General features: G+C 39.9%; 4 protein-coding genes and 1 long non-coding RNA gene across 19 annotated transcripts in view; 2 read left to right on the forward strand and 3 right to left on the reverse strand.

Annotated features, from left to right (window-relative positions):
* Window positions 1-2593, reverse strand: part of rasa2 (RAS p21 protein activator 2) — a 31052-nt gene extending 28459 nt beyond the window's left edge. Inside the window, exon 1 of the mRNA XM_028573045.1 lies at window positions 2357-2593. Within this exon, the coding sequence (XP_028428846.1) occupies window positions 2357-2414 (58 nt within the window). The 5' untranslated portion in view covers window positions 2415-2593. The remainder of the gene's footprint in view (window positions 1-2356) is intronic.
* Window positions 2059-18278, forward strand: LOC114552349 (uncharacterized). Of its 4 annotated transcripts, none has more exons than XR_003692163.1 (4): window positions 2059-2619; window positions 3130-3204; window positions 3637-3717; window positions 17826-18278. It is a non-coding gene; the product is annotated as an uncharacterized LOC114552349 (long non-coding RNA). The 4 variants fall into 4 exon arrangements; XR_003692165.1 differs by having other exon boundaries at window positions 2059-2415; XR_003692164.1 differs by lacking the exon at window positions 3130-3204.
* zbtb38 (zinc finger and BTB domain containing 38) lies at window positions 4954-16486 on the reverse strand. Of its 3 annotated transcripts, XM_028573042.1 has the most exons (3): window positions 16353-16486; window positions 15511-15763; window positions 4954-9125 (listed from the first exon to the last, which is right to left on the reverse strand). In XM_028573042.1, the coding sequence occupies exon 3, from the start codon at window positions 9123-9125 to the stop codon at window positions 5496-5498; it is 3630 nt and encodes a 1209-aa protein (XP_028428843.1). In that variant the 5' UTR covers window positions 15511-15763; window positions 16353-16486; the 3' UTR covers window positions 4954-5495. The 3 variants fall into 3 exon arrangements, with proteins under 3 accessions (XP_028428843.1, XP_028428844.1, XP_028428845.1); XM_028573043.1 differs by lacking the exon at window positions 15511-15763; XM_028573044.1 differs by lacking the exons at window positions 15511-15763; window positions 16353-16486 and adding an exon at window positions 12889-13274.
* On the reverse strand, window positions 17033-20794 carry fbxo36a (F-box protein 36a). Of its 4 annotated transcripts, none has more exons than XM_028573048.1 (4): window positions 20675-20794; window positions 18042-18150; window positions 17685-17857; window positions 17033-17486 (listed from the first exon to the last, which is right to left on the reverse strand). In XM_028573048.1, exons 2-4 carry the CDS (start codon window positions 18049-18051, stop codon window positions 17337-17339), a joined length of 333 nt encoding a protein of 110 aa, XP_028428849.1. In that variant the 5' UTR covers window positions 18052-18150; window positions 20675-20794; the 3' UTR covers window positions 17033-17336. The 4 variants fall into 4 exon arrangements, with proteins under 4 accessions (XP_028428849.1, XP_028428851.1, XP_028428848.1 ...); XM_028573050.1 differs by lacking the exon at window positions 20675-20794 and adding an exon at window positions 20355-20428; XM_028573047.1 differs by lacking the exon at window positions 20675-20794 and adding an exon at window positions 18632-18737.
* trip12 (thyroid hormone receptor interactor 12) overlaps window positions 19187-22419 on the forward strand; it is a 32651-nt gene continuing 29418 nt past the window's right edge. For 3 of the 7 annotated variants that reach the window (XM_028573037.1, XM_028573038.1, XM_028573039.1), the window contains exon 1: window positions 19187-19337. The gene's annotated coding sequence lies outside the window, so the exon portion shown is untranslated. Of the gene's footprint in view, window positions 19338-19769; window positions 19847-20322; window positions 20413-20762; window positions 20869-22419 lie in introns of those variants that run through there. The other 4 variants (XM_028573033.1, XM_028573035.1, XM_028573036.1 and 1 more) reach the window with 4 other exon arrangements.

The raw sequence follows: 22419 nt of genomic DNA on the forward strand, positions 1-22419 counted from the left end.
TGCATAAAAAAGAAAAAGAAAATAAAACCAGATAAATTAAGTCTGAATCATTAGAACAGCTAAATGGCAGTCACTCAAACACAGCACTATCAATACCTTCACAATGAATCAGATTTAGACTGCTGGATTAGAGGGGCAGTTTTCTAAATTAGTCCTCTAGCTTTGGATATCTACCTTAAGCCCAGGTGGAGACCTAATTAAGAAAAGCCGCCAGTGAGATCAGCTTTGTAACAGGCTATTAATAATGGTGTATGGCTAATCTCAGGGACGGCCGTTGAAAACAGCCAAGTTGTCACTAAGCTTGGACCAGGATGACCTGGTGGGAGTAGAGCACACAAGCACAAAGATACAAACACATACAGTATACTTGGCCAACTAACCCTACTGCCATCTCATCTCTTCCAACATTTCCACTATAACAAAAGCACCCTGAGAAAACCATGACCGAATGGTCAGAGAGTATGCCTAAACCATACCCGTTTTAGCTGAAGACTGCTGATTCAACTGGCCTTTTCCTGATTTTATTCTGACAAAGAAGCAAACAAGGGCATAAAAGTATGCTGGTCATCTAAAAACTGCTATACAACACATCTTTACAGAATGTCACCTCCATTGATGTAGGCTAAAGGAAAAAGGACAAAGTGTGAACGAGGAAGAATGGAGTTTCGTAAGACTGCAAAGTGAGTTACATGCCACGACAGTTCCTCTATTTTGTTCTGCTTACCGTTTTCTCATTAATTCATAGTAGTGAAACTGACATTTGTCTTCCTATTGTGTGCCTACGCATACAAGCCTTACATACTGGTTAGCCTATATTCACCTTACACTAAATACATACAGTTAAGCCAGATTTATAGCTAGTCATGATATGGTAAAAATAATGGTTTTGTCAAAAAGATAACATTTAAAAACAACAATAATAATTATTATTATTTTTTAATAAAATATCTGCCTTAGTGCCATCTTATTTTAAACTGATTTCTTCATAAGACTGACCACACTGAATTTTACTTTGACCATTGAGATGAAGCAATGCCACTGGGGCAAATTTAATCCTAACCATAATCAATTACCTCAAACACCAACACAGAGAGAATGGGGGAGCAGTGAGTGTAAACTAATGGATTTGTGTTAGAAATGAGAATAATCAAATCTGATGCAGCATATCTATGAGTAAAAGTACATAATGGGAACCAGTACAACTTGTGCAATTTGAATCTCAAAACGTTGGTAATGACTGACTCTTTTGAAGAGGAGCCATACACATATTGAAGGTGAGTAATTTGGCAAAAAACACATTTACACATTCAAACAGGTTCACAGCCTCCTGGCAGGTACTCATCTGGACCAGCCAAGCATGCGAGGGTGGATGAGGAAACTGGCTGGTATTTCACTTTATAGCCTACGTTTCCAATTTGGACTCTTATCACATGCATGACTAGTGTATTACTATACTATACTATTGCTGCAGGCAACTTACTCATTCCCGCGGATGCTTAATTCATTCATTTTACGTTAGTGTCAAATGATGAGACATGATAACTGCATTTAAATGTTTGCTTGATTAATGCCTCCACATGAAGGCCAGAGAGCATGAAAAGTCAAGAGACCTGCTGTGGGTTGGGACATTACTTGAACTCAACTCGTCAGGTTGATCACTCTGTCACCAATCAATCAACATACCTCTGTGATAAAATGTACACTGTATCGTAGATATTTGGCTAACGTTAGCTAGGTGTCAAAACTTAAGTAACGTTAGCTAACGTTAAACTCTATCCTAGCTAGCTAAAGAGTAACGTTAACGTTAAGTGACCTTTTTTTTTGCTGCTCGAGACCTCATTGATATGCTTTACGTTTAAACTGTAGCGATGTTTTCGTTGACATTATTAATATCTCGCATTAGCTAACGTTAAGTTACCAGACTGTCACGTTATAGACGAATGGGATAGGGACTGAAGGACTGATACGGTTGGTAGTAGCTAGGCTACGTTACTTTGACACCAACGTTAGCTTACAGGGCAGCTCAAGTCCACACAAAACGCCCGAATTTTGAAAACGTTAACATTTCCAATGCGCTTAAGTAGGCAGGAGCAGCATAACTGGCGGCCGAGGAACCCTGCTCGATGAATGAAATCATTCACAACAAGCTACTAGCTGCTGCTAGCCTGCTAGGCTAACTTGACGTTAAGCAGCAGACAGCAGACCGACCAGATGAACTGGCTCCCTCTGCCTCCACACTGTCGACTGTTGATGGCACGCCGCGCCCCTCCGGCTTCCCCTCTCTCCGCTCGCTTGTTTTACCAACCTCTCTCCCCCTGTGAGAGACGGAAAACATCGGCTCGCCAGTCACACTTACATATTTTACCCCGCAGGCTCTGTAAAATCCGAATCCCCGCGTCGTCCTCTTCCGCCATGGTAAGAGCTGACTGTTATCGCTTCTCCGGTGCATTCAACGCTGGTTTATCATATCCGTTTATGAATGCAGGCAGAGTGGAGGAAAGCCAGCCCCACTGCCGCGTCACGTCAGGTCCCGTACACACTGGTGCCTTAAAACGTGTGGCGAAGCTTCCTCATATGAGTCGAGCGCCTTGCTTTGGCTAGTACTTAAATCTGGAAATGGTAGGAGCTTTTAAGGGAATTTAAGGTCTCTCTGTAGTGCTCATTATGCAACGGCAAAGCTCACGGAGAACTGATAATTAGACTTGTGGAGCTAGTTAGCTTAGCTAGCTAATCTTACAGTGTTTGTTTTAACCCTATGGTTTAACACTTTTTGTATATAACATGCTTGTGTCAGACAGATGTAAATTTGTTACCGGATGTGAATGAATTGTTACCACTGCTCTAAAACAAATTTCTGAGGCACAAAGTTTAAGTAACGTTACTGGTGATAACATTTTCACTTTGAACAAGATTGCAAAAGAAGAAGAAACTTCACAAAGCACTAAACATACATTAATCAAAAGAAATGTACAAACATGATATTTAAATGGAAAGTGACCCTGTTAATATGTCTGCAAACATCACAGCTAGCTAGTCTTATATTTGTCTAGCCAACTTTTGATTTCAACCAAAGAGTAAGACATTTAGGTACCTTTTAGGTAATTTTGCTTTTGTTTGTTTATTTAACAGGGGCACTGGCCAGTCATAAAGGATGTCAGAATGTATTGCAAATATCAGCTGCAGTTTCATTCAAGAGCAATGAGGGTGTGTTTACCCAGGTTACAGCTTGCTTGTGTGAATGCTTATTTCATTGGAATAATGTCATTTATTTATTAACTGTATAATAACACAATACCGTACACAGTCCTATATACCTATATATCTATCTTTATTTATCTGTAGTTTATTTTTGTTTTACTGTTTGTTTATTTTTGTACAAATATTTAGCTAAAAGTTTATTGTTATTCTTATACTGTATTTTTTCTATCTTTTTTTTCTATTTAAAGAGTGTTTTGTCTATATACTGAATAAGCAATACACAGTTATGGATATTTTGCACAGGTTTCCCAAATATATTATTCCAGGATTTTTGGATTCATAATTATCATTTATTTATCTCAATCTGTATTCAAATCCCATTCCAATATCCTTTGGATGAAAACATGACCGACATCCAGTGTTCTCGTCTCTTTCCAGGTGATGTTGCTTTTGGTTGGGTGAAAACACAGGTCTGATCCTCATCGCTGACAGTAGCAGGGAGCCTAAAAGGGCAGTCAGGTATGCATTATAACTTGTATAATGAATTTCTATGTATTATCTTAACATGTAGCTTGCACTAGATCACAACACATATTGATAACATACAATCTATATTTAAACTGCACATTATGTCACAAAATTCCCTGCTGTTTACCATCAAAGTTTTGTGACATCAAGACTATTAATTAAAAATATTTTATGTCTTTGTCAGATAAGGGTTTTATTCAATATAGTTATTTAGTTATGGCCATATAAAGTAAATCTTTTGTATTTGAAATCCCCTATTAAATGAGACCATGAATATCTTTCTGAAGTGTTTTACAACACCAAAAATATAAAGAACTATTCATCATCAAATAAAGTCTATGTTGGATTTGTATGTCATATTATATTAAATTACAATATAGCTATTGTACAATATATTCAGCATGTGCTCTTTTCAGCTGTACATTGAAGTGGTTGCCAGCATATGTTCCTCACTATACTACTACAATATGAAGCTTTTGCATTAGAGTAATCTCTACTATTCTCAAAGTGCAATGGCCCCCGATGCCATAATAAACTATGCTTACAGGTTATGAATGAGAAGTAATGTAAAATTCTGCTCACATTTAATCTGGAATAGTTACATTGCATGAATTGTTGCCATCATAATCATCTTTTATTAAATTAATGAAAAACGGTGCCTCCATGGCATAATCGTTGTGTTGAGCAGCACCTTATACCTCAAATGTATGATCCATCTGTTACATCACAAGCCCAGTCTTAGAAAGAATCAAGGAATTTAGAAACATCTGGAAATTATGTCATGAGGCTCGTCTCTAAATACAGATGCAGTTTGTGTGGAAGAACGAGGGAAAGAACTTCTCAGATGGGTTGCAGGTCCCTGAAGGACCAGGGGAAGCAGTTATCCACCATGTGGGTTTATAATTAGGAAATTGTTTGCTGTGGAACAGGTTTTGTATTAATATGACTGTTTAAATCCAACTATTTCAAATGTACCACATCATACTTCAACTGCATGATGTTTAGGGTTTCTGTAACTATCCTTTACCGTCAGTATCAAGTGTGCTTATCAGTCAGTGGTCACTGAATACTGTGAATAGATAGGCAAGCATTGTATCTGTATCTCTAGGCTAAAGGAGGACAGGATGTAACGGTTAGAATATCAACAACTTTTATTTAAATAGTTTTACATGTTTTATACATATTATACACACAAAAGTAATAACTTTAAAAACAATGGTTCCATGTGTAATTGGAAATTAGAATTATATTAATGGTGCTTAGAATTTAATTATCAAAGTATTTAACCAACAGATTAGCATAGTCTAACTATAAAGTGCAACTTACCATGACCAGTTAAATGAACATGAGATTCAAAAATGTATATTGTTTTCCACAGACATATTTATAAAAAAAAAGGTAAGGTAACCCACACTAGGCAGCTTTTCAGATCTCCAACACATCATACCCCTGTTCTGAAATTGCTTACAATCATGTCACCAAGTCTGCCATATATGCATAGACAATGGAAAAATTACAGTCTGTTTCAGAAGGTCCTATATTATCCCAAAAAATATCTTCTACAAAGGTGAAAAAGCACTCAGTCGTTGAGTTTACGAGAAAAGAAACACTTACGCTTATACTAGATCCTCATGTGTAGTGTTGTCCAGTTAAAACATTTTATTGAGCTTAGATGGAAGGACAACACTATTACATTTCCTAACCAAAAGCTTGAAGTCAAGTTTCAATCACTTTCTCTTTTGCCTATTGTCTACAGTCCTCAAATATATTTAAAAAAATGGCTCCTCTTTGCACATCCATTTCTCTGGTTTGTGTATAGAAATGTGGGTGCCTTTAGTTTCAGAGTCATTTCTTCTAAATAGTTTACAGGACTTCTCAAGATCGATGTGACTGGTTGTTTTTTGCCCTGTCAAAATGCCCTTGTTGCTATTGCTGTCTCTGTCAGAGGCTTGCTTTTTTGAGATGAGATGCATAGAATGCTGTGCATTAATCCTTTTTTTCACCATTTTATGTTTCACCTTTGAGGGTGTCAGGGAAAACAATGGGTCAATGCAGGGTGATAATGGACTTTTAATGTTGGAATATGACATGTCTTGGTAGGTAGACATAAAGTCAGTTGTATCCTCAATTTTAGGCTTAATTTTATCAATGGAAAGATGTCCTTCCACCCTTTCACTTTTTATGTCCGGGCCACCTTGGTTGTAGCTGTCTTCTGTTTTGATGGTGTCTTGTTTATTGTCTTTACTTAGGTATGCTGAGTATTTAGAACATGGCATGAAGTTGTCAGAATTATATCCCTCCTCATTTGTCTCCTGGTGTTTTTTCTCATGGCTTCTCTTGGTGGCAAGGTAGAGAAAACGCTGGGGACAGAAAGAGCAGCGATACTTCTTCTCTGGGTTGGGGCTCCGGGGTGTGTTATCAAAGCAGGAGCCATTTTCCATACAGCTGTTGCAGATGTAATCCCCACCGGCTGGTGCCTCGCCAGGGGGACCTTGTTTACCACAGGTCCGGCAGAAACATGGGTGGGAACCAATAACATGAGCTCTCAGACCGGTCTCTGTGATAAAAGAGCTGTCACAGATGTCACAGTTGTAGGTGGCCCTTGGGCTGGAGTTCCTGCTGAGACTACGTTTCACCTCTCCACTACCACCTGACATGCTCTCTTCTGTCAGCCAACTATTTTTATCAAGGTGGGCCTCACTTGCAGCAGGTCTATCTGCAGATGATTCAGGATAACCGTGAAACAAGGCCTTTCTGTGCTTGAATCTCAACTTATTTTTCTTTTTAGCTTTGTAAGAGTAGTAGGGGCGCCAAAGCATATCAGCTGTGTCACAGTCGTTGGGATCATCGTATGTCTCTGGCTCTGTGGCAGAAGTGACTTCTGTTCTCAGGCGGAGCCTGGGGTTATCTGAGATTTCTCGTGTTGGAGGGCACTGACTTGGACTCTCCTCCTCACTTAGTTCTCTCGTTCTTCTTTTCTTTCTGGGGAAGAGCTTGGATCCTTTGATACGGCGGCGGATGATGGCTTCATTGCCTATTTTCACTGTTATCTGACAGAGCGGCATTGCACCACCATCCACAGATGGACCCGGGCATGCAGGTTTGGCGATATAGGTTTCTGTCGTTGCTCCCACCTTTTTATCTCGCACCAGATTCTCAGTGCTTGATTGAAGTATATCCTTGGTCATATCCTCAACTCTTTTCGCAGAAGCTGATAGCTCACCTAATTTTTTAACAGTGTTCAAAGAGTTTAAGAATGGCACATTATGACTAAGGTGCTCTGAGTTACTTACTGGAGGATCATCATAACCCACTGCAGGAGATTTGGGTTGCAAAGAGAAGGTACTGTCAATTAAGGGTAAATCTCTATTCTCAGCCTCTTTTCTTGTGCCTCTCTGACTTTCCAAATCACTGTTCAGACTTTGGTCAACATCTTGGTCACATGGCTTGCCAAAGCTGATGCGAGGCATGACAGGTGCCACCATCGTTGTCGTTGCCATGAATGTAAGAGGGAATGAAACAGTATCAGGGTGGCTGATCAGATTGTTTTCTTCAAATGGAGGGATAAGAGAGTTGCTGTCTGGTGGGGCTTCATCCCCTCTTTCAACACTCTCAGAATATGTCTGACTGTACGTCTTGTATTGTCTCTTTCTAAACTTCATAGGCAGAAGCCTGTAGAGTTTGATTGGATAAACACTGGCTTTCAGACCACCGTTGGCGGATTTCTTCTTAACAACTAAACTAGGATCAATGCCGTGAAAAGACTTCTGATGGTTCTTTAAGATATAATATGTCATGAATGTCTCCAGGCAGAAAATGCACTGATAGCGGCGTTCACCTGTGTGCCAGATTTCATGCTTTGTACGGTACTCTGCCAATGCAAACACTTTATTACAATAATGACAGGGGTATGCCCTCTGCCAGGAATGTACATTCTCGTGCCGCTTCAGACTGGATAGTGTGACGTAGACCCGTTTACACACACTGCAGTTGTATCTCCTCTGACTGCTACCTATCCTCACTGCCTTCTCATTCTGTGGAGGCTCTGATTGGTCCATTTGAAGGGGCTCTGGGGTGTAAGGGGTGGAGAGGTCAGCAGAAGGAGGCTGTGTCACAATGCTCTCCGTGTTTGGCATATCATCTGAATGGAGTTCAACCTCCTTGGTTGATATGTCAGTAGCATCCAGTTTAGGTGGGCCTCTTACAGCTTTAGGGCAGACCTGCTCATGGTTGCGCAACCGTTTGAGGTGTATGAACTTTCTCTGACAAAACTTACAAAACAAATGACTAACAAAACGATTTTTATGTACCTCTGAGTGAATGGTGAGAAGAGCTTTATTTGTGAATATCTCCGGACAGTGACTGCATCCATAGATTGAAATGCTGTCCTCAGGGGAAGAGGTTGGTGGACCTAACTCCATTTGAACATTGTCAGTGGCTATAGGTAGCCCTGGGCTTATACTTTTTTCTGTTTCTGCCTCTGAAAAAAGCAGAGGTGGTGTCATGACTGCAACAGGTGCTGCAGAAACACCATCGGCTAATGTGGAGGTTATTGTATTTGGTTTATCTGTTTGTGGTTCAGCTGGAGTTGGAAGTATATTTCGACACAATGTGCTTGTCAGCCTGTGACGCTTTTTAAGCGGACCTGCGTTCCTGTAAATGAGGTGCTTTGGCTGAGATGTTGCTGGCTTACAGACCTTCTTGTTGTCCCACTGACTGCTGTCTTTGCCTTCAGTAGATTTACTTACTGCATATGAGTGCTCTGAGAGGGCTTGGGTTGTCTCGTTCCCGTTGAGACAAGAGGTTGTGGGGCAACTTGATGGGAGCTGTCCCATGTCTGGTGACTGCCTCTCCCCATTGGTTTGAACCAGTGGGGTGAAAAGATTGTTCCCAGGACACTCTTCAGTGATAGAGAAGGCATTGGTGATGCGTGGCCCTCTGTCAATGTCCTTAGGCCTGGGAGCGTCCTTTGTTGCTTTGTTGCTGGAGTCTGTGAATTTAACACATTCGTCAAGCTTTTCTTGTTCTGCAAGCTTCTCTAAAAAAGGAATTCCAAGTCTTTTTCCAGCTGCCACCAGCCCCCCTGTGTCCTCTGGACCAGGTGATGTCACCTTTGAGCAGTAGATGAAGTTGAGGATACTGGCAAACACCTCAGACTTCAGGTCCATCAGCTCCAGCACTTGGCTAGAGCTCCATGTCTCAGGAATTGTCAGAGCGTTCCTGAAGTACCCGCTGCAGGCTGCCAGGATGTTCTTGTGGGCTTGAAACTTAACATCCTCCACCACAATGGTAACATCACAGAAGAGGCCTTGTGAGCGCTGCTCATTGAGCTTGCTAAGCACAGTGTGAGGGTGAGCACTATCCATTAGGTTCTGAGTGCACGGGGACACCACAGTCATCTAAAGGAAGAAAATAGAAGAAGAAATAATTACATCATATTATTACAAAATGGTGGTTCTGACTGTTTTTATATTGTTTAAAAAAACAAGATGTGTGTACATTTTGTATTTGTAATATTTTAGCTATTCTAGTGTTTTAACACTAGATGGCAGTAATGTCCTGACAGATGAGCTCCTGTGCCAACAGTCTGGTCAACAGTTCAGTGTTCAGTGACTCAATCCATTCTTATCTCCATCCCGTTTCTTTACAAAAAAACTAATTAAGTTTAAAACTTAATGAATGGGTTAGGGTCACATACTGAGTTTAAAACAGACTGTAAGATCAGCAAAATATTATATTGTAAATTGCGGACGCTTTTATTGTAATAATTCAGGATTGTGCCAATACAATCTTAAGTCTCTTCTGTTTTCTTATTCGTTTTTTTTTCTTGTGTAGTAGATATCTTTAATCTCTTCTGAAGGCTTTTGAGACATTTGTAAAAAGCCTGTATTATTTTAGGGAAACTCTAATTGATGGAATACTGCAAAACATTTTTTTTTTTATATTTCAGTAACAGCGAGCTCTAAACCATTCAGCACTGCTAAGATGTGGGGCAATGATTGTTTAGAGTAATGGGTATATGTCTAATAATACTGTCAACATGCCTGTGAGCAACACATTGAACTCCTAAATGCTGCAATGGAGCTGCTTACTGGCCTGTGAGTTGCACTAGAAAACACCCGGGTAGGATTGTGTCATGCGGCTACTTAGAAATACTGCTATCATACAGTCATAGTCAAAGGACATGACCAAATATGAGTCAAAAATGTTGCCAGTAATCTAAAATTGTACTGTGAAGATTATGATTCAAAAAGGCTTGGATGTGTGATATTGTGACTTCCCGTTAACATACACGCCACTTTTGTTATCTGTACGCATTTTGAGCTATCCGCGTGTATGTCTACGCTCTATACAGCGGACGGCAGTCTGCAACATCACAGCGTACACGCCACGTGGCACTTTCTTTTTTTTTTAGATTATTTTTTGGGGATTTTCTGTCTTTAATTTGACAGGAGAGCTAGGTGAGAGAGGGGGGGAAGACATGAAGGAAATAGTCACAGATTGGATTTGAACCCTGGACATCTGCGTCGAGGCATAAATCTCTCAGTATATGTGCGCCTGCTCTACCCACTGAGCCAACCTGGCCACACGTGGCACTTTCTAAAGCCACGTGGCGTGTTTTAGAACGGGGTTGGGTTTAGGAAACGTCACACGCGGGTTGGGTTTAGGAAAAGAAGAACAGGGTTGGGTTTAGGAAAACAACAAACGTGGAAAGGAAACATCACATACGGGACACAAAGTCACATACGGGACGTGATCCCCGCTCTCCTGGGTGAAAATCAGATTTTTGCCCTTTCATACTACTTGCTACGGCGTCAGTTCATACGCAATCGCAAGGTAATGTAAGTCAGTGGAGGCCAAACAGCGTTGATAAACACGCAAAAACATTAGTATGCGTCTTGATAATAATGGCATACGAATTGGCGTGTCATACATATGCCACTTCATGAGATCAGTCTGGATGTTCCTAATTACTTCCTATATGCGACTTCTTTTTGACATCCCAATAATTTCCTTTGTGTTCCATTGCTGACTGTCCCATGTTTTTCATACATGGGATATTCTTGTCATCAATAACCCAAGTTGTTGATGCACTAATCCCACAACAAAGTCATGAGAAGATGAGAGAAGAATCTTTTTAAAAAACAACAGCAACAGCCGAAATGAAAGGGCAGTCTTGGCCTGTGCCTGGTAAAATATGCTGTAACTTTCTCAGTTATAGATTTCTTTTGTCATTATTGTCTATAATAATTCAATTTAAGTGGTGATCCATTCAGTGTGCTACCACAGCTCTGCACTTGGTCTGGTTTAGTTGTCAGGCCTATGGATAGGTTATATGAAAATGGCATGCAGACAGTTACGCACTTATGAATGATACAGTATGCTCCCTTCTTCAGTTGTCTGTCAGTTGGCAGGGGAGGCATCCCTTCACTTGTCCCACATACATTTTTTTTGTCAAATCTAACAACTACAGGGAACAATACCTCATGAGCATTGATATAATGTAATGTAGCACAGAAGCACAATAATTACTGTTAATCATTTTGTACTACATACTGTATCTCTATGACACACATCTAAGTCTACCAGTTATTACACACGCTGCAAAGATTTCTGGTCAAACCGTGAATGACAGTTTTTGCATATTGACAAAGCAGCCTTTGTGGAATAGTTTGACTTTAACAATAAACTAAATTGATCTGCAACTCTTAGAGGAAGTTAAAGTTCATTCATTCTCACTTTAAAAAGAGGATGTGTCACTCAGCATGTTGTTCTAAACGTAGCCTACTCATAACGGAGTCAGTGTGGTTTGAATCTATACTGAGTCATTTAGTATGTCTCACGTAGCATGCTGACTGCATCTGCTAAGACACACTCAGCTTGCCTTTGTAAGTAATTAATCATCATACCAGTTGTACTTCACATTATTATATATTTTCATCTTCTGTAGCGGCTGCAATGAAAGTCATGCAGCGACTGTGCAATTTAGCATGAGACAATGATTTGATTTTTCCAGAGATGTTTTCGCTTACTGCTACTCTGGAGGCAAGATGGCTATATTTAGAGTTTCTCTGTCGTAAACTTGTTCTTTGTTCTGGGTGATTACTTAGTGGAAAACGCTGTTAGTTTTTTTTTTGTAATATGAGATTTAGTCTGTGCAAATTATACTGTGAAGATAGTCCTAAATTATATTAAATTAATAGGCAGCTCCATTTTTGTTTTGATCATTTTGGTCTTAGGCATTACACACCATTTGGAAATAAAGGAATTTAAAGGTAATACATTTACAGTATTTTTCATTTACTCCAAAGGGGTTAAGGTAATTCATCAGTGATGTAATTTTATGTTTTTTTTAATTCATAAAAAAAAATTGTTTTTGCAACAAATACAATATGGCCGCCGCTCTTTAACGCCTCTCTGACTGCTGAAAACACAACCAGCCTCCTGTCTTCTTTCTCAGACAGGCCTCCGTTGTCATGGCAACATGCTATGGCGCAGCACTTATTGGGTATTCAACTGGATGGCAAGTAACTGTTAGCTGTCCGGGTATTCGGCCCCCTCTCTCCCACAAACATCCTGTCCTCTCTGAGAACCTGCAACACACAGCAGTCTACAGAGCAATCGAGGTTTGCCTTTGTCTCCGCTTGAATGTACTTTGTCTATGTGTTTTGGTCTGTATGTCTTTGTCTGCTGCAGAAATGCTACCCAAAGGACTTTCTCATCCTATAACAGCAAGTGATGTGCCACAGCTTTGTACTAATTTCAGTTTATGCTGTTTACAGAAACATTTTTATATTTTCTTCTGAGTTGCTCTTTAACTTTACCACTTTCATTTCCCACAATTTATACCAATTGTTGTGGTTTATTGCCACCACACGCTGAGCGAAAATTTTGAAATTGTCATCTGCGCTTATGATTCTGCCACACCCATCCTTACTTTACCTTCAAAGCTCATGTGATGTTACTTTTTATGTCTCAACCTGTAAAATAAAAATCCCCAAATACCACACCACAAAACAAGAAATGACAGTATAGCAAACAGACACACTCTTGTCAAACAAAGAGCGAAATGTCAAAGCAAAAGTCACTTCACGCATCTCTGCAAAGCGTACTTCCGCAAAAAAACAGGTTATGAATTGAGGGAAATCATGCAACACATACCTTAGTAAATCAGAGAGAATGATGCAGGGCGAACAGGAAACAGTGCAATGCAGTATCCCTTTTCTACAGCCCTCAATATACTCGACTACACATGAAAAACAGTTTTGTGAGAGCAAGGCGAAACTAGTTTTTTTCTGTGATGGTCGCTGAACAGTGGTGTTGTCAGAAGCAGAGCTTTTTCTGGCGTCTTTCTTCCTCTCCCTCCCTCTCTGTGTGCAGATGTCTCCAGCTCTAACGTCCTTCGTCTCTTATCGAAGCAGCCCAGGTCCTGGGCAAGATCTGCCCTGCCCTCCTCTGACTATCCTTCTTCTATCCTACTACAGCTATTGGAATAACTCACAGTCTAGCATGTAGCTAAACCAGACTATACCTAGGTCTGCCTTTGTGCTAACTGGGCAACTGAAGCCTGGAGCCTCTGAGCAGGAAGCGGCAACTTTTATTAAGCATGGCAGAGGGCTGTAGGGAGAGCGGAGAGATGCTGGGTGCTACCAGCTCTGTGCTCGATGCTACAGCCAGAGAAGACACTCTGCTGCATTGCTGGTAGCAGCGTAGAGTAAGGTGTACTCTGCTGTACAACAAATGCCTTATTAAATCTTCCGAGCACCACACCAGCTAGATCCCGACGATTGATGCTGACCAGAGGAAAAATATCCTTTGCATGAAACATAATTATCTTTAGCCTTCATAAAAACAATATGCACCTTGAATGCATAACGTCGCACCATCTGTTTCATGCTTGTGCACACATACTCTCTGTCTGTGCAGCAATATATTACACCCAAGCCTTTCGTCTTTGCTTACGCAGACACTGCGGTTAGGTAATGCAGAACCCGCGGGAAGATGGCAGTGACTACCGTCCTATTGTGTATCCCAGCAGTCACAGGACAGGTGTTCATCGATGCTTTTTCTGACAATCCCAGTGAGCATGCAAACTGAAAGCAACGCTAAGGGGTAAAAAAGAGTCCTGGTATCAGCGGGGACTCTCAGTGTACCTATATAGAGGCTGCTGATTGATGCAAAAGCAGCAGATGCGTCAGCACTGCAGACGAGGGGGAGGGGAGGAAGCTGAACCCGACATGGCACTGTGAGCCTCTTGCTAGCCTCTGAGGACGGAGGCAGCTCTTTAATTTACACAACTGAGCGTAGTCATATGACTGTGTGGGTCCTCTCCTCATGCTGGCAGAGACCCACTTTAAACCAGTTTGAAAGCCATTTAATTTTATGTACTAATGACTTCAAAAGTAGCAGGTGCCATATCATTATGCATGCACTCAGTCATTGTCCTAAAGGAAGGAAATGTGCTATTCATGGAGTTGTTGTGCTTTAGTCTCTTAAATTACACTCCGTGATCACCCTAAACGTTCCTGTTCCCTTTATGTTGGTTTCATAAATACACACTAACCACAGGCTTCTATCTTCTGTCTTCTATTTTTTTGTGCCCTAAAGCAAGATCTGCTTCATTGAAGACCCTGTACATTAGCCTGGGGAGCACATTTTAAGGCAGTTACACCTTATGACTTTTGTCACACTTGGCAATGTTGGTGTGACAACCAAAAACTAAAAAAGAGATAACAATCTAAGTGAGGCGAAAGTGGCGTCAGTGCATACTCCCTATAACTGGAGCCATAAAATCTAAATTTGGGAAACTAGGGGGTAGCCTGACTGGAGTTGAAGTGGAATGAGTATGCAACAACAACCACAGCTGACTTTACAGTGACTGCTGTCAGTCAAAATATCAAGTTAATAGTTCTCTAGTTCTCAAATTCACAACAAAGACACACATTAGAAGAAATCAAATGAACTAATAAGACCCTAAATTCTTGTAAACAAAAAAATATTGCCAATATATTTAAAAAGAGAAGTTGGAGTTTTTTGTTGACTGCAGTATATTTGGGGTTTTCTTTGAGCCAGGCCAGGAAGATCAGTGGCATTTAAAGAGAATATACAGAAGTTTTGTTTAATTTCGTTTTTAAACCATTGGTTCTTTATGAGATCCAGTCCACCTTGTTGTCTTCCTTTAGTCCTACATAAAACCCCTAATTTGTATGTACAGTATGTACTTTATACCTTATTAATGCATGTACGCTGAAATGGATCTGTGTTAAGCCAATAAAATATATAAAATACATAATAATAATAATATGATCATTTTAACTCCAAAACATAGTGTACCCTTTTAAACATTGTATTTTTTTAACTGCTGGGGCCATCCTAAATATTTTCCATAATCTGTCAAAAGAGCTTTGCAGTTTACAGGATGCACATTCAAAGTAGATCTCAAACTAAATCGGAATCAAAAACGACAAATTATTACTCATTGCACTTGTATATTACTCTGTGGCTCATATGAAATATTTTGTAAGCAGCACCTTGTCACCCACACCTGTCATCACAGCTATTATGTGTTCAAAACCACAGGATAAAATATACAGGCCTCTGATTCTCAGTAAGCTCAGCTGCGGCCTGTAGAGACGCCGATCAGCAGAAAGACACAGAACGCCCTACAAAGCTAAGCAGGCCTCATCCTTATTCTCAATGCATTCAGACTCTTAGCATCCAAAGACACTCATCCATAGTAGCACTTAATATCACTACCGTATTCCGCACTCATACTTTGCCTACCAAAATGTCTCTGTGCGGAAGGTCTTGCTGGGCCTGTCTCTGCCACTGGGGAAGTCTCTCTGGTGTTTAGGAAGAGGAAAGGACAGTGACAACCCGGCTCCCGTTCTCCCTTTAGCCTAGATTAGGCCTTCACCATCATCCCTCTTCATTGCTGTCTGGAAGTTGCCTGTGGACTATGGTTCTGGCAGAGGTTCCCTGTTCCCGCTGTGTATAGTTGTCTTCTGGAGGCTGCTGCGTCACTCCCGCTGCATCACTGACCCACAAAGAGGAGCTGTGAAGGAGGGGTGGTGTGGCGAATGTGTGGAGGCAATGGATAAGCAGGAAACAACCGGCACCGCTTAACACTGCTCCAGTAAACAAATGGATGGGGCTTCCGCTTGGCCTTGGTTTGGGGCCTAGTTTTTGCTGTGGTATTCAGGAAGTAGGTCTGGGAGACAGATCCTTTATTGTTACGTAATGAATATTTTTCCTCCTAGACCAGACTTCGCTGAGAAGGCGGTATCCAGTGTTTGGTGGCTAATAATAGGCCATATTAGCTACCAGCCAAGGCTGTATGCGGTTTTGTCATATCATTCGAACACCCAGCTATTATTTGGATGGGAGAATATTTAATATTGAGGGGAGTTTTAAAATAACATGCTGGAAAATTACACATTCTTCTCATCCCTTAACACAGGACAATGGAATGACCTAATGTTTGTTTCTATGTTGTCATCCTTTTGTGACAATAAGAAACAAGGACAGTATTTTAGTATGTAGCTGTTTTGCTAACATTTATTGTACCATATGTTGTCTCTGATCCACTAAGGTACCTGTTAGAAACGGAAGAAAGCAGTGCATACCTTTGTCTTACGTGACTGTAGCTTGCTACAAGTTTCAGGTGAGGTAGGGCCAGTGTGGCAGATGCCCTCAACAGAATCCAGAAAAAGTGTTTTGTGGTCTTTAGACCTGGATATGGTAACCAGAATTACAGCACTTGTTTTGCACACGTTACCCGAGGGTTTATTTGCATGATCCTCCTCCTCCCATCATCTGACTCTAGTTTTCATTGCCACGTTGCTCCATCTGCTGGCTGTGCGAGTGAACACAGCACAGAGACCACATGCAAACCCAGGTTGGCTGTAAGCAGAGACAGCATTGAGTGCTACAGGCCTTCAGCAGAGGGCGCAAAAACAGTTCTCTGGCAAATGTAAACAGGAAGTATATGTTGTAATTGACCATTGACCTTGATATGATGTCAGCAGGTTGCATAAGTATTAAACCCTTTTTTGTAATGAGCCTTTTTAGATCATGTAAAGACATGTATGCTATGTAACTAGGACTACAGTTGAAAATTAGCCGTCTGGCTAACACTTGCACATTTACAGAAATGTTGATTAATGTGCATTGTCCTAATCAAAATAAATAAATCTTAAATGTTTGAGGAGTTTATCATTCAGCAAACCTGCTGGGACACTGCTGTATTACACACTGTGCTAATTAAATTGACTAATAATATTACACAAACTCTTTGCAACATACATAACTTGCAAGTGACATTTATTCATTGCATACTGGTGGTAATTGTTATCATCCAAAGTTTAACAAGAAAGTAGCAACACATACAAATACTGATTTGTTTTGAAGAATATTTGGCACTTTAAAACTAATACAATTTACACTTTTTGTAAATCACACATCTCAACAGTACATTTAACACTCAATAAACCTCATGGAAACATTGGCTGTTGTTTCACAAAGTACAAAATTAATACTGACTATCCATCTACTGTGATAGCATTTGTATTGCAGTTGTTTCAAAACAGTAATACAACTGATCAGTTGCTTCACTGCTGCTCCTTGCTGCCACTAGTGTGGAAAAAGGTAAAAAACATCTTCCTCCAGCCCATGCAATTTCCTATGCCCTCCATGTCACAGGTGAACTCAGCACAGCAATTCCTCACAGTCTGCTCCCAAAACATCTCAGAGTTGCAGAGCTGGTACAGTCCAATCAGAGCAAAATATAACAAAACAAAACACATGCAGATTAACATGTGTGGTTATCAGTGTGCAATACATATGAGCACAGAGGTACAGTACATGCCAGAGAGTGCAAAATAGAAAATAACATAATTTCTGTGTCATCTAAGACACTACTGTACTGTTGTAAATTTATAATTTTAAGAAGCTCTCACCTTTCTGAATCTCTGTGAAGCCTGTGCCAACACTGTCGTATCTTTTAGCTCTAGGTAGGACAGGATTTGGAGCATTATGTCATCAGGTAAGCGCTCCAGGTAATCAAACTTTCCTTGACAAAGTGATCTTGTGTGTTCCAGGATCCTCTCTCCAAAAACAGAACCAACTTGTTCTACAGATGAGGGGTGGAAAGCACAGCCTGGACGTCAAATGACAGATTTCCATTCAAGCGAATGCTGAACACAAACTTAAAATTTTTTTTTTATTAAGAATAAGTGAAAAAGATTTTCAGAATCACAGACAAAATGTACTGTCTGGGCAGTAATTGGATTTCTATTCTGATGAAGAACACTTACGCTGTAGCATTTTCTGATGTATAAAATCAGAATGGGATGTCTTCAGCTCTTTGGGTGCAGCGCCCCGGGCGTCAAGTCGCACAGAAATCTCCCATGATGTCCATATTACCTAAAGTTAGATAGAAATAAACAGTAAGGGCAGAGTGAAAATATTATGACTTAATTCCAAGAGAATCTTATGGTGCATGTGAATCATGAATATTAAAAATAAATGACCTGAGGCATGTTGGATTTTTACCCACTGCAATATTTATTTTACATAGATTCATTTCACAAGATAGCTAGCTATGTTACTGTATCATTTTGCCATCAATTCACTATTTACCTTATCACTCAATTCAACTTGAGATTACATTTTTTTACTGGTTTTGTTCAACTTGCCAGAACACAGTCTAATAGTATAAAATAGGAACGTTAGCCCAGAAAGGTATTATTTAAAGCTAACGTTAGCTAACGTTAACACTGTAACGTTAGGTGAAAATTAAGCTAACGTTAACTTACCTCTATATAGTTACACAGTGGTTTTATCAACTCAAACGTTATTCTTTGAGACTTTGCTTTATGAATAGAAACTCATACAAATACTCAACCTCATCTTTGGTAATAAGAAGTTGGAAAAAATCTTTTTGAGGAGGTGGACCCTGACCACTAATTTCAAAAAGATGCTGTCCGAGCAAAGACGCCATTTTGGATGCAGAATTGTAACCATGACAACTGAAAAGCAACTGTAATAACTATTAATTATTTAGCTATTTAACGGCAGCTTGGAAACCATTTGATGGATGTTAGCTACATTCATAGAAATAAAATAAAGAATCATTTTATTTCTGTGTGAGATGATGACCAGAGGTAATGTTGGCCATCAAATTAATTTATAGATATAACGGTTTTATGTCTGTGTAATAATTGTGTGTGTGTGTGTGTGTGGGGGGGGGGGTCACGACCCGGCGGACTGGTTTATAGTGCATATTTGTGATGAGATAATGTTACCCAATGACTCCAGTGTTATTATCTTTAAATAACGACAAATTCAGCGCTTTTATATGGCTTTATAGTCATATATTTACAGAGCAAAACATCCAGTGCTCGCAGCGGCAACTTTGGCTAAAAAAACAAGGAAGTACCGAAAACTAAAATCATAAGTAGCGTTAAGTAGTCCTCCACGAGCGGATGAATCACGCGGATGTATATTGCAGTTGTAGGCCCCTCAGCTGATGTGAAACTAGCAGGGGTAGAGAGAGAAAAGAGGAGCTGCTGGTGCACTGTCTGTTACAACTACAACACTGGAACAAATAGGTAACAACATTATATACAAAAGATAGACATTTCCAGTGACATCTCAGCCAACAGTCTCTTGGACCTTCGAGATGATTCAATATCGAAATACATCGGAGGAATTATGATTCAGTGTTGCGAAAATATCTCGAATCCCGTTCCTGCTTTCCTGTTTTTTTTTTGTGTCTAAAAGGTATCAGAGGCCATTTCTTTTTGCTAGCTAGCGTTAACGTGCTAGCTGCTAGCTAGACAACTTGTTAATTTAATACCACAATTTGACTAAATTGTTCCCAATAGGTTGAATCCGTGAGTTGTAACGAAGCTGTTTGTCAAAGAAATCCAATTACCATCCTGTCGAGCTGGCAAAGCGTTAGCCAGCGACAACAAGGCTTGCTAATATTAATTAGCTTGCATGCCAAGGTTAGCTAACTGGTAATAACGTTAGCTCTTGTTTGATTTGACAACGCTTAACGTCATCTATCGCTACGTGACTTCCCTGCATTAACGTTAGCTAATTCGGTGTTGTTAAGGTCAGTGATTTTTTTTTTTTGTCAACCGGACAACTAGCTACCTTTTAAATAATACCAACAAGTAACAATTGTTGGTCTAGCTCACAGTCAAGTGTTTATTTTTGTCAGCCTACTGTCTGCGACTGCACGGTCATTGATAAAACATTCGCTATCTTATTTGGCTAAGCTAGCATTAGCATGCTAATATTTAGCCTCGATACTTGTTAGTCTTGCCCAGATACTTAGCTAGCTAGCTAAATAAGATGCTGACATTATTTGGTCCCCTTTTACCTAGCTAAATATTGAGTATATGCTTTGTTGATTGTTAGTAGTCAACTTGTTTCTTTCTGGCTAACATTAGCGCAAACGCTAGCCAGCGTTGTAAGTTAGTGAAAGGCAGACATTGGCCTAAGGCAGCTTAGAAAACATTAGCAATCCTCATAGCTACTAGCTATTAGCTACATTTACTTGTGTAGCTAGCTACTCAACACTCGCGTTGACAGTTGTTAAGAGAGGATCTGACGGATACCTTTCGACTTGACAGTTGTGTATTTTTGATTTGTTCATCTCATCAAACGTTGTAGAAGGTGAGCTAACTTGCGTGCGGGACATGTATGTGTTTTTATTTAAACTTGATTGTCAGCCAAACAGACCAGTGTGTCATGGCAGCAGTCAGAATACCAAGTTAGCTTACGCTATTTTAACGTTACTGGTAGCCTGCTAGCTGTATTACTATAACCCGCTTGCGAAAAACTGTCCAGCCGATGCTGCCATTTTTTACGTGTAGCTAGCTAATCTAAGGTGAATGTAATTGTTATTTGCCTCTTAAGGGGCTAACGTTACACTTACTTATTTCAGTAAACATTCGCCGTTTCATAACGTTGCCACAACAATGTGCAAACAAGGTAACTGTAGCTCGTTGTTCGAATTAGGCAGTGCGTTTACTTAGGGAGCTAAGAGGTTGACACACCGGTACGCCAACTACGCATTTCCATGTAACCACTGCTACGTTAGCCGACGTAACTTTTACTAACGATTCTCTGGTATGTGCTCACTATACTTTTTTGCGTTTTCTTGTCACAATACTCAACATTCAGCGGTTACAAACTTCGTTTTGGGGATGTGGAAGTTTTGTATTGATACGTATGCGACTAAGCTACTGTCAAAACGTATGGTACTTGCTAGGATATGAGTGGCTAAACATGCTAGTCGGTGGTGGTAGTGGTAGAGAACTACGTCAAAAAATATAGGCCTCTGTAAATCGTGGGTATAAAAATTGGACACTGGCTTGCTTGTTAAGTGGTGTACTATATGAAACTTTGTACCGGCTAGTGTTTCAAGCTGCCGATCATCTGATGTGCTTAACTAATCACATTATACGCGAGTGTGGTGCACCAGTTGTCAGAATGGACGAATAAACAAAGACTAGGATGCACTGTCAGTGCAGGCCTAAAATGGCCCGTGAGCTTCCCAAGTGTGGCGTATTTTTATTATCAATGATATAATGATTTAAACCCTAATTATATGGGTTAGTTGGTAATGTTTATTTTCTAGATTGCAAAAAAGTATTTAGGTTGTGATTTAGTAGTCTTGATAAAGTGTGTGTGTGTGTGTGTGTGTGTGTGTGTGTGTAATATATCAATCATTTCTGTTATCAGTACCCACATGCCATTGATTAATGAGCATTACATATAAATTATATTTCATATGTAAAATACATTTTCTTTCACATCCTGACTAAAATGATTACTACAACCTACCCCAACAACAAGCTGTGTTGGTCAGGTTTCTAAATGTTATGGCAATTTTAAAGAAACACAACTTAAGTTGTTGTATTGATAATGTAAAGTAATATTTTGATGATTATTATTGGATGAATTCATACCAGTTGTTCCTCCTTTCAATGGACTATCTTATTCCATATCAAGTAAAGTACACTTGGGGTTAAGAGGATAATTTGTGATAGCTTTGCACTATAGGCCAAAATGTACTCATGATATGAAACTATTAAACTTTTGTATGAAGTGTTGTCTGTCAAACCATTATATTATGATTTAATACATACAATAAGAGTTTGTTTAAAGGTCATGTAGTGGTTTTACTGTTAGTGGTTTACTTAAGTTTACATACATTTTGTTGCACACAGGCAAACGTGAGATGGTGCTGGGAACATAAACTGAGCAGTGTGGATCTTGCTATTTTTTTTTTTTTTAAGGAAGCATACTACTGACTTGATGAAATATTTTTAATGACATCTACTGTACATATAGTTTATAAAATTCTAAGCCTACAGTTTTTATTGTCAACTGGGAATTGTCTGGTTCCTTGCTCATGAGCTTTCAGGCAGCCTGCTTTTGCCCCTACATGATAGGTCGTGTCAGTAATAGAATTTGTCAGTTGTTTACTTGTGGGAGTTGGTATCTTGTGATGAACAATCTTAGTATAATTGAACAGACAGTCGTTCCCCTGATCATCTCAAATGGGCTAGAGAGTTGAGCTTGATGGTGCAAATGCTCCATCAGCTGTCACCTACAGCACATCAACTCATGTTAAACCACGGACAACCCAGTGGTTGTTGGAAAGCGTAGATATAA

The sequence above is a fragment of the Perca flavescens genome, chromosome 3, assembly GCF_004354835.1.
Source record: "Perca flavescens isolate YP-PL-M2 chromosome 3, PFLA_1.0, whole genome shotgun sequence".
NCBI lineage: Eukaryota > Metazoa > Chordata > Actinopteri > Perciformes > Percidae > Perca > Perca flavescens.